The following is an 11,870-nucleotide window of genomic DNA, read 5'->3' as shown; positions in this document are numbered from 1 at the left end:
TCAGATCTGCTGCTGTGTGTGTGTGTGTGTGTGTGTGTGTGTGTGTGTGTGTGTGTGTGTGTGTGTGTGTGTGTTAGCTGCCATCATGTGTTATTATTTGCAGTGTGGAAATCCAGACAGGCAGGCAGGTCAGCAGGCAGATGGCCAACCAAAGAGGCGGACAATCGGTGGTGGAGATTGGATTAACATGAGGATCTAATTGCATTTGAGAAAGCAGAGAAAGAACACAAGGACAAATTAAAAGGGGCATCCAAACGATGGCTCAGTTACATAGCAACACGGGCACAAACAAGAGAAGTTCACGACAAATTCCCTCTAAAAGGTTCTTACCGTAAATGAGCCTAAAAACGATATGGAAACTCATTGTGTATGTGTGAAGCCATTTCAGGTCTTCAGCAAGGAAAAGGAAATCCACAATAAGGGATTAAACTCTAAATAATTGTTTCTCGAGAAAATGTGCAGAAACTCTCAGGGGTGAGACCGCTCCTCAGGCCAAAAATACACATCCATCCATGAAAACTTCACTTTTTTACTAAGACATATTATAAAGTATTATTATTCATCAGATGAAATCCATTACACACATGTTAGATACTTAATGACAGAGAGGAACACCTCAACTAACAGATGGTCGGCACATTTTTCAAAGCTGAAATTGAAGCTGAAAATTTGGGAAGCAATTGTGATATTATCTTTAAACTATTATTCAACCTTGTCTCTGTATAATTTCTGTCCCTCTAACCTGTTTTTTTTTTTTTTTTTTTTTGCTGTTGCTCTAATATATAGATATAGATAGTTAGGGGATGTTTTTCACTGAATCATTGTTCTGTCATTTTAAAAAGAGTTTTCTGTTGTTGTTTTTTTGTCATCTATCCTTTATCTTTCATTTTTGTAGCCAGCCTACAATATCCCTGAGGGTCTTGTTGTCAGGGATACACAGATGTTTTGCATATGGAGCTAATTACTGCTATGCCTAAATATAGAGCTAATTGTTCTTTCAGTTAGATTTAGCTCAGTGCGTCTGGAGAAAATCAGTGACAGAAAACTTGTATGTTATTTAAAAAAAAAGAAAAGACTTTGAATAAAGACCTTAGTGTGTGGAGGCTCTTCTACTTGTTGTTGTGGATTTCAATGTATAGTACAAAATCACATCCTGTCCAACAGACTTTGTTTGCATTTTCAAGAAAACGGTTCACCAATGTACCTAATCAAAAAGAGCATCGCCGTCAGACTAGTCTCGCATTGCTACAGCGCTGCGGAGTAAGATCTGGCTCCTCCACACACACATTCAGGGACAGCTGCAAAAAGAAATGCTCAGGTTCTCGTTCGCGTTTCTTTAAACCAATAACAATCAACTGCGACTGCACTTATTTCCAGTCGCAGAGACGATGGCTCTTCAAAATAGTCAAAGGAAGGAACTTGTTGCGGTGTAACATTTGCTCCTCGCAAAAGAAAACACTGCACAACATATCATATTATGCATTGTGGCTTTTCCCCTTTCCTTTATTGTGTTATTTATCTTTTTTGTGCACGTTATAGGTTTACATAGTGAAAAAGCCCAAAGTCCACCCCAAAGGGCCTTACCATCTCCAACAGAAAACACTGTTCACCAACTGCTCCAAACAGCTCTATTGTAGTCAGAGACAAACGTGGTCACTTTGTAACACACGTTATAATGCTCGCCTAGCTGCTAGCATGGCACGCCCTCATACTCTGCTTCTGACTGGCTAGTAGTCCTTACCTAGGTACTGTCAGGGCACACCCTCATACTCTGCTTCTGACTGGCTAGCAGTCCTTACCGAGGTACTGCACATGTGCAACTCCCAACAAAGATGGAACAGAAGTGAGATGCCTCACTCTGTAGCTAAAACAGAGAGCTCAACACACAGGGTGAAAAGAGGAGCTGCAGCAATGTGCAGTACAACAAAAATAAGGTGTTTTTTGAAAATTAAACCATGTAAACCTATTCAGGTCCAACCCCTAAATACAATTATGAACCTGAAAATGAGCAGAATATGAGCACTTTAAATTAAGTTAACTGTTCACACAATACAGTGTGTAGTGAGCTATTTAAATCAGCTGGATACATAACCTAATTTGTTCTTACCAGTGTATTGCTGTGTGTATTTTGTACCCCTGCCAATCAGTCCCGAAATGTCCCTGTTAGAGAGTAAATGCCGTAAACATATTCCCTGCAAATCTTTACAATCATTCCCTGAAACAAACGAGCAGGCCTACCTTATTGCACGATACAAATTATCTTCAAAACTTGCTATTTTCAGCGTGTAGCGTGCTAGCACGAAGTTTGTTTTTTCCCAAAGAGAACAGAGTTAGACAATTATCCTGGAAATGAACTGCCATTGATCCAGACTACTATCCAACAGTAAAGTCCCGCTCAGCAAAAAAAAAAAGAGGCTCAAGAGCCATCTGCCTCTTAAACTGTTTATTTCACAACAGGCGTTTTAACATCACATAATCATCAATGTGCAGACATACCTGCATTATACCTCCCATATGTTTACTGTCCCTCCTCCCATGTATCTGTGGAGCTGAACCTTATGTGTTTTATTTCCTGCCTTGCTTTTCTCTCCTGTAAAGCTGCTGATTCTGCGTTTTTGTGAAGCCTTGGAAATGATGCTGTGGTTTCTCTCTCTGCCTCCTGCAGTGGAGCACCAGGGGCTGAGCAATGGAGGCTGGGTGGAGACGGGAGATGGGGGATGCAGCTGGAGTAGATTGTGGGGCTTTGCTTTTGAGGAATGAGCCCTCTCACTCTCTCTCTCTCCCTAGAGCAACTGGGGCGGAATAAGCACATAGCATGTGCAAAAATGTAACTCCACTCATTTTGAAAGGATAGAGAGAGAGAGAGAGAGAGAGAGAGAGAGAGAGAGAGAGAGAGAGAGAGAGACCTTATGTTCATGTCTATATGAGTGTTGCCTCCTCCCCTCTGATCAGCAAACCGAACCAGTCGCCTTCAGTCACATCTGCTTATCGACTGCAGAAGCTAACGCTGACACCATGTGGTCACCTGCTGAAAATACATCCAGGATCCTGCACTGTTAAGATAAAGGTTTCCAGGTCTTGAAGGCTTGTAGGAAAAATAGTATAAAGCCTTTAGTGTCTCCAGAGGGAGCTGTGTGAAGTCTGATAAAGGTCCTCAAGCCATGTAGTCTCAAGAACGGGTTCATATGATATCGTAGGAAAAACTATGCACAACAATTCCTGTGATTTCCTACAGAAATTACGGTAACTGCTGCCTGGTCACGTGACGACCGGTCACATGACAGTTAATTCTAGCGTCTTTACAGTTAAATTTAGCCAAGAAAAGGTGTCTTTGAGCTGGCCTTTGCAGTTGAGTTTAATTGACAAAAGGTGACTGTCCTGTGGCAACGACATTTATGCACCAAAACAACTAGTTAAGACTAGAAAAAGATTGTGGTTTGGGGTTAGGGTTAGGGGTAAACACTAGCCCCCTTATGTAGTACTCCCGGAACATAAACACCTTTTTTCTGGGTGAAACTCCCTTCCGTGCTTCCGCGCATTAACCCCCCAACCCCCAAATCCTTCTTGTCGATTATTGGCTGGAACGCTGGAACTCTGTTTGTTATGTTTGGTGGTGCAGGTTGGCAGATTGTTTTTGTTGCCGTTTGTGGAGCCTGGGCTGTCTACAGACTGTTTTTTGTTTTGTTTTTTTACAGTGTGTTCAGGGGACAGGCAGCTAGCAGATAGTGAGGTGATGTTTACTGTATGTGACAAAAAATGTTGTAGCCTAAAAAACACAACATCGTTTAGAGCACCTTCAACTTCTGCCGAGTTTTTTTTTGATGTTTGAATAATTGTGTCTTTTGAGATGTTCCTGGAGCTGATTCCCCATTATCCATGAATAGTCTTTGTTTTTGTCCTGCTGTGAGCAGCTCCTCCATTTTCCATTTTGTGCATTGCATTTTGGGAGAATGCAATATCTCGACAGCTCATTTATTATTCTGAATACTGACGTTACAGTATGTGTTATAATAAAACACATCTTTACAATCTACCCACATCCACATATTCTTTATACTTTATACTTCACACCGTGAACATTTGCACATGCCCCGGTCAATATTTTGCACATTTCTGCACAAAACTGTACAGATGCTCCAAAAACAGATGTTATTTTATGTATTTCTGATATTTTTTATTTTATATTATGTCTCTTGACTTTTGGATTGTGTTTATCATTATGCACCAAAACAGACATTCTGTAGTTGATTCAATGGATTTATTTGACATTAAAGGGCTCCAGGTCTTCAGTACTGCAGCATCGTCTGAAAGATCCAAAAAAAGAAGTGAGAAATACTGACGACACATAAAACTATAGCAAATAAACGGATTACCGCTGCAATCCACATGAGAAGACTGTTCTTTCATTCTCTCAAAACTTGGAGGATTGAACACTTTTTATGTTGTTTTGTCTTTAATTTGTCACCATCTACTACCCATCTACTACTAAAGGAAACTCACGTCACTGATCCACTTGGTGAAGGAAGAGGTGCGAGTGAACACTGTGGGCTTCATGGGGGTGTTGCATCCTAGAGAGGAGACAAAGCTGGTCACCCCCTGCACGTACCACCTGCCATCCACACCCTTGCAGTTTAGAGGGCCTCCTGAATCCCCCTGCAGAGACAGACAGACTACAAGTGAAGGCAACAGACTGATACAGGGTGAACCTGCAGTTATTAAAACGTGGGGCCCTATCTTGCACCTGGCGGCGCACAGCGCAAAGCCCAATGCACATGTCTTTGCTAGTTTAAGACCGACGCAGTTGTCAATTTCCCGTCCAGTGCCCGCGTCATTTAAATAGCGAATGTACCTGGGCCCATCTGTGCGCCCATCTCTGCGCCCGTGGGTGTGTTTAGGTGCATTCTTGGCATATTGCTATCTTTAGGCAGTGGAAAGTGATCGCGTCATTGACCAACAAAAACCTGGTTTAAAGTCAATAACGCAGCATTTCATTGTTATTTTAAGAGCACAATAGTAAAATGCACCTAGGCTCGTGCACAGCGTGCACACTACTGTATGCTTGTTACACACACAGGGATGCTCAGCAGCACACAAACATGCAAAAGATAAATAAATAAATATATTACAATGTAAAATCATATTATGATATGATCTGCTAGCGGGCTTTCACTTCACGCACAAGCAGATCAGTTTCTTCTCCTGAACATCTCTCCTTCCTGCTCAGCAAATCCTCCATCATAATAGCAATGCGCCAAGGTCCAAACGCGCCTGACTTTTAAAGGGAATGGGAGAGGACACTCTGATTGGTTTATTGCATGTTACGCCCAAAACACACCTATGATTAATGAAGACTCTAAGTACAACCCTTTTGAACCATGCGCCCGTCGCATGGACCCTTTTTTTCCGCTGTTAATCTAGCAAAAGTGGATTCGTACACTCCCTAAACGCACCTGCGCCAGGCGCTTCACGCCATGCGCTTAGATTGTTAAAATAGGACCCGTAGTCTGGATCAACAACAGGTCATTTACCGGATAATCGCCATGTCCCTCGCCTTGCAAAAAGTCATTCGTATCGGGAAACAAGAACAAATTTTGAGATAGGAAGCTGAGAATGGCAAGTTCTGAAGAAAATTTGGATCGTGCATCAAGGCAAGCCTGCTTGGTTCTTTGGGGGAATAATTGTAAAGATTTACAAAGAATATCTTTACAGCATTTACTCTCTAACTGGGACGTTTTGGGGCAGATTGTGGCAGGATTTCTGTGGACAAAGTACACACGGCGATACACTGGTATGAGCAAATGAGGTTTAACCATGTATCCAGCTCATTTAAATAGCTCACGTTATTGTATTATGTAAACAGTTAACTTCATTTACAGTAATGTTATGTGTGACATTTTCCTTTATCAGGGTGTAAATGTTCCACCAAAACAAGTTTCTTCCCGAGACTATTCTGCAGATCCAGCCAAGGCCATTTTAATTGGTTTAAAGAAATGCGAACAACCCAGAGAGTTTTTGTCTCCTGTCCCAGAATGTATCCGTGGTGTAGCCAGACCTTACTCCGCAGCTCTGTGGAGGTAGGTCTGGCAGTGCAAGACTATTAACATGTTGTGGTGAAGGGAGCGGTGCATACATGGCAGCCAGAGCGGATGTCACCGCCACCGCAGATCATTGTGGGTTTCACGCTGCTGCCCCACCAGCCGCTGCTGCTGCAGACGCTGTGGCCGACCACAGGAAGGAGAGCCTGCTGGAGCTTAGAGGCGATAGGACCACCACCTGCAAGAAGGGCACACTAATTAACCAACCAATATTCAAACACAAATACAAATAAATAGAAAACTATTCATTTTACAGCCTTTGACTTTTCCATAGTTCTGCAGTTAAAGTAACTTTGTGATGCTAAGATGACAGGGGAATCAACAAAACAACTCAACGGTCCTCCAGACGTCATCAGGACTTTTATTGTTGTCATTATTGTAACATTGTTCTAAATGTGTGTGTTTTTTTTAGTATTGTTGAAGGAGAATTTATGTCACTGCTTGGGGAAAGACATCACATCTATCTATCTATCTATCTATCTATCTGCTCTTCCTTTAAAGGTCCCATATTGTGAAAAGTAAGATGTCCATGTCTTTGTTATTATAAAGCAGGTTTAAGGTGCTATATAAGTACTGTTAAAGTATCAAATGCCTAAACCCACAGAGAAATGCACACAGCCTGTATTCAAAAACTGTGCCTTTAAACGAGCCGTCAGGACTTCGATACGGTTGTGATGTCACTATATATATATATATATATATATATGACTGTAACAGCACTGTAGCGGCACTTTCTACCACTACAGTGCTGTTACAGTCATTCCCCGGTTGCAATGACAGTGCAGAGACTCTGAGAGGACAGATGAAGAAGACCTGGAAACCCTGACCAATCAGAGCAGACTGGGCTTTTTCTGGATGGGGGCTTGAAGAGACAGGTGCTAAAACGGAGCATTTCATGCAGATGGTGAATACCGGAATATTGAATGAGAATAATACAGAATGAGAACAATTTTTAAACATCTTCTAATAGAAACCCCAAAGCATGAGTAAATGAAAATGAGATAATTCCTCTCTAATATAATCAATATGGTCAATTTATTCAATACAAGAATCCAAGAAGTAAGATATAAAAGCCCGGACAGTAATATATGTATTGTAATGTTTCTAACGACAGCTGCTTTGGGGATACATATGTTTTGTTTGAATGTAGGAATACTGTGGGAAATAAAAAGAAAGTATGATTTCATTTTAATTTTGTTAGAATCTTTCCGGTTAATATGATAATTACTATTAGATAAAGGTTTTATGAAAACTAGATGCGTTTAAAAAAGAAATCCCCTACTATAAAGGGATTTATGTTGCACTTAATAAAAATAATAATTTATACTTTATTGATCCCCAGGGGGGAAATAAAAAATATTTTCACTGTTGTTAGAACACACAGGCCTGATATACACACACATGCTCAGGAGCTATACTGTACATGCACAAACGGAGAGATGTCAGAGGGAGGGGGCAGTGACAGCTGGAGCAGGGTTCGGTGCTTTGCTCAAGAGCACCTTGGCAATGCCCAGGAGGTGACTGGCACCTCTCATGCTACCAGTCCACACATACATTGATCCATACGGAGACTTGAACCGGCGATCCTCCGGACGCAACTTCCTATGGACTGAGCTACTGCCAACCCACTTCATTCCTGCTGCACCATACTATGTTAACATGGTCTTAAATCTGAGCTTGAATCTGTATAAGGTATATGATATAAATAAGACTCTAGCAAAACACAGTACAGTCACACAGAGATGATTAGAGATCAAAATCCGTGTGTTGGGACATTACAAACACTCACTGTAGAGTCTTCCCCAGCCAGTGATGTAGCAGGGGTCGTTGTGAGGAGCGATCTCTCCGCTCGGTGGCACACAAGACGGCTGCACCTTGTCGTTCACAACGGCAGGGGACGCCAGTTTGATCATCGCGATGTCATTACTGAACAACAAGAAAAACACAATTATTGTTGAAACACAAACACAGAAAGACATCTCATGGACTGTTAAATGTCATAATAAATATAATCACAAACTTGGAACACCTTTATTCCCAAACACAATTTAGATTATTTCTTTGAGAGGAGAGGGAAATGTGTTACATTAACTGCTTAATAAGTTACTACTCTGGATCAACAGAAGACAGTCGACACGTGACCTTCTGCTCTCTGTTCTCTCTGTTCGCTTTGGGAAACAACAACAATTTCGAGATTGCACGCTATGAAAGGCAAGTTTTGAAGAAAATTTGGATAGTGCAATGAGGCAGGCGTGCTTGGTACTTTTGGGGAATGATTGTAAAGATTTAAAAAGAATATGTTCACGGCATTTACTCTCTAACTGGGACGTTTTGGGACTGATTGGTGGGATTTCTGTGGACGAAGTACACACGACGATAGGTTTAACCATGTATCCAGCTAATTTAAATAGCTCACGCTACTGTTTTGTGTGAAAAGTTAACTTCATTTAATATTGTATGTGGCGTTTTCTTTTGCGGGGTGTAAATGTTCCACTAAAACAAGTTCCTTCCCAAGACTATTTTGCAAAGCCACCATCGCTTCGTCCAGAGTTAGCACCGCCCCAAAACGATTGTGATTGGTTTAAAGAAATGTAAACAACCCAGAGAGTTTTTTTCTCCTACCCCAGAATGTATTTGTGGTGTAGCCAGACCTTCCTCCACAGCACTGTGGAGATAGGGCCAGCAATGTGAGACTAATAAATTACATTACTTGTGGTCAAACTTAATCTACAGATAACCAAAACTTTTATAAGACAAAATCTAAGATTCCATCTGCTGCCAAGTGGCCAAAAAAATCAATAATTGCACTTTAAAATGTGTTAGTGAATGTCACTGTCCTGGTGTAAAACATCTCTTTTTTCAATTTGAAACACAAGATGAAATCAGTTGTGTGGAAGAGCTACTGTATATACACGTACCCACAAGACAGGCAGTTACTATTCCATCCGGGGTGAACCACGATCTTCTCTACGCCTCTAATCTGCTCATAGCTCTCCTCTTTGGTGAGGTCGTAGTCGCCCAGCACCACGCGGTAGGTACGAGATCTAACACACAGATATGTAAAAACAAACAGACTTTAGATGAAACCTTCATCCAACATCATGAGATGAAACAATTCAGAGTGAGAGTAAACTGTGACCCACCCGATGCAGTGACCGGCAGTCATGACCCAGTTGGGAGCGAGCAGAGTGCCTCCACAGGTGTGATGGTACGTGGAGCCGCTGAGATACTGCAGAGAGATCTGTGACGAGAGCAGCAGAGTCATGCAGCGCATATGGCATGTATTAACCAGCGGTGGGAAGCGATGTAAACCGAGACCAAGTCATCATCAAGACCAGAGGGTATCGAGACCGAGACAAGACCAAGATTTTGAAGGGTTGAGACTGAGTCAAAACCAAGATCAAAGCAGGGCGAGACCAAGTTCAGACCAAGACCATACCAGTGCGAGTCCCAAACTGCATGACACGATAAAATGTGGAAAACCATAGGCACTTCTCAAATTGATCTGAAAAGAACCCAGCTGTCTCAGTCAGCATTACATTGCAGAATTTACACACCACTGTGTGTTATCTTTTAGATGTTGTTTAGCAAATAAACTCTATGGTTTGGGGTAGCCAAATTCTATTACGACAATTTGGCTGACATTTGGCTCCCAGATAGCCAGATCTTCTTCTCCTGTCTCATTCACTTTGTTGGGTGTGCATGTTAAAGTGGCAGGGAGAGGGGCTAAACAGTAACAAGATTTCAAATTAGAAATGCAACCAAATGTTGAAGCAGCGTCAGTGTAGCAGGGATCACAATTAAAATGATGTGAGAATGGCTGTGATTGGTGTGTGTCTGATAGGAATGATAATTCAATCAGCGGGTGTATGATTTCCTTGTCCTGCATGAACTAACGCAAGCTTAATTAAACACATTTACTTAAATGCTGTACCCAAGAACAATTTTCAGATTCTTTACTTGAGTGTTTGGCATTGCTGAAATTGAGAAACTGAAAAATAATGTATTACCATATACAGTATGTAGCAGACCTTCTCGTTTATCAGCAACAATCAGACACAAAGAGATAGCTACTTTAAGGGACATAATAGAGTAAAATGTGTAGCAGTTGGCATAGTTTTATCACCCCATGGTGCATATATAGATATGTGTGTATATATATATACATATTGGGGTCCAAAAACCAGTCATTATCTGGTGTTATGGTTATGTTTAGGGTTAGGGTTAGGGTTAATCCATGAATAAAACACCTCTCCAAAGTGCCAGACACTCAAGTCGGTTACGACGAGGAACTGCAGTCAGGTCGAGAGAGAGAGAGAGAGAGAGAGAGAGAGAGAGAGAGAGATGAACCCTAACCCTAACCCCAACACCAGATACTGACTGGTTTTCGGACCCCCCGGACCCTTAATACAGTAAAACTGCACATTTTAGAGTGGCCTTTTCTTGTGGCAAGCCTAAGGCACTCCTGTGCAATAATCATGCTGTCTAATAAGCATCTTGATATGCCACACCTGTGAGGTGGATGGATTATCTTGGCAAAGGAGAAGTGCTCACTAACACAGATTTAGACAGATTTGTGAACAATATTTGAGAGAAATAGGCCTTTTGTGTACATGGGAAAAAAATCTTTGAGTTCAGCTCATGAAAAATGGGGGCAAAAACAGATGTTTTGCGTTTATAATTTTGTTCAGTATATATATATATATATATGATAACTTACCTGCCAGGGCCAGCTGTAGGGTCGGGCATCTTCCCCATTCACAACACGGCTCACAGAGGGCTGATAGGTGGGTGTGCCACACCCGTGAGCTGGGCCACAGAGAGAACTGGAGGTTAAACGGGCTGATACAGCTCAGCTCTCACACTGAAAGCTGTAACACTGGCTTTAATCCCAAATTTGACCTCACCACTGGGTTGCTTTTCCTACGCAAACTTAAAAAAACTAATTGTTATTTGCAGCATCAAGTTGTATATTACTATTTTGAAAGATGTCTGGAATGATGAAATGTTTGCACGAGGCGAATCCCAGTTTCCGGTTGTGGTCCGGTGCGGTTTGTGAATATTATATTTTGGGCAGAGAGCAAACATCTGTAAGATCACAAAACCACTTGACGATACAACTCACTGCTGGATTAAAGTTGGAGAAGGCAGTACTCACACATGACATGGGGCTTATTTTGACTCAATCCCACACACACACACCATCCTGCCAAATACTCAGTAGAGCGACACATGCCGATTTATCCGCCACTGAAAATAGTGCCAAACAAATGCACTATTTCCTCCTGTTTAAGTAGGGATATGCTGAAGTGTACAGTGGACAGCTGTTTTAGGAAGCTACAGAGCCTTTTCTTATTCTTTTTGAATTTTAGTCTTTAGGAGGAACCAATGAGCTTGGGGCTGAGTGCCACAGACGGTGTTTGGTGTTTTAAGCCCCCAACGTTGTCTTCCAGTTAGGGTTAGAGATAGGGTTAGGGTTAGGGTTAGATTTAGATGCCTTGAAGTCTACGTTGGGGGTTTAAAACACCATTGAGCACCACAGACAGGGTAAGGACGTCACAAAGTTTTGTATGTTGGTCTTTTCATTGGGATATGTTGATAATAAATAAGATACAAAATAACTTCCGTTTAATCCTTGAACTCTAACCCTGCTGGAGGTAGAGATGCCCCTCTTTAAACCAGATGGATGAGACTCACCGTAGGCAGCAAACAGCAGGACAAGGGCCGCTTTCATCATGATTCCTCAGAGTTGACTATCCGAGTGTGTCGTATGGC

At 41.8% G+C, this 11,870-nt stretch overlaps 1 protein-coding gene across 1 annotated transcript; it reads right to left on the bottom strand.

The window, feature by feature from the left end:
• Positions 1-4,279: 4,279 nt before the first annotated feature.
• On the bottom strand, positions 4,280-11,870 carry LOC114561459 (proproteinase E). The gene is made up of 8 exons (XM_028587489.1): positions 11,793-11,870; positions 10,816-10,904; positions 9,239-9,336; positions 9,014-9,139; positions 7,885-8,021; positions 6,131-6,273; positions 4,501-4,653; positions 4,280-4,304 (listed from the first exon to the last, which is right to left on the bottom strand). The coding sequence occupies exons 1-8, from the start codon at positions 11,830-11,832 to the stop codon at positions 4,287-4,289; spliced, it is 804 nt and encodes a 267-aa protein (XP_028443290.1). The 5' UTR covers positions 11,833-11,870; the 3' UTR covers positions 4,280-4,286.

This window comes from Perca flavescens, chromosome 9 (genome assembly GCF_004354835.1).
Source record: "Perca flavescens isolate YP-PL-M2 chromosome 9, PFLA_1.0, whole genome shotgun sequence".
Lineage (NCBI taxonomy): Eukaryota > Metazoa > Chordata > Actinopteri > Perciformes > Percidae > Perca > Perca flavescens.
The sequence above is the reverse complement of the archived record's forward strand: the minus strand, read 5'-3'. Positions and strand labels throughout refer to the sequence as shown.

Bases quoted from the DNA above. Each gene is read 5' to 3' on its own strand.
- LOC114561459 (XM_028587489.1), bottom strand. From the start codon at position 11,832: ATGATGAAAGCGGCCCTTGTCCTGCTGTTTGCTGCCTACG. The intron at 10,905-11,792 runs GTGAGTCTCATC...TCTGTGGCCCAG, and splicing joins CCTGCTGTTTGCTGCCTACG to CTCACGGGTGTGGCACACCC. The intron at 9,140-9,238 runs GTGGGTCACAGT...TCTGTGTGTTAG, and splicing joins ACTGCCGGTCACTGCATCGG to ATCTCGTACCTACCGCGTGG.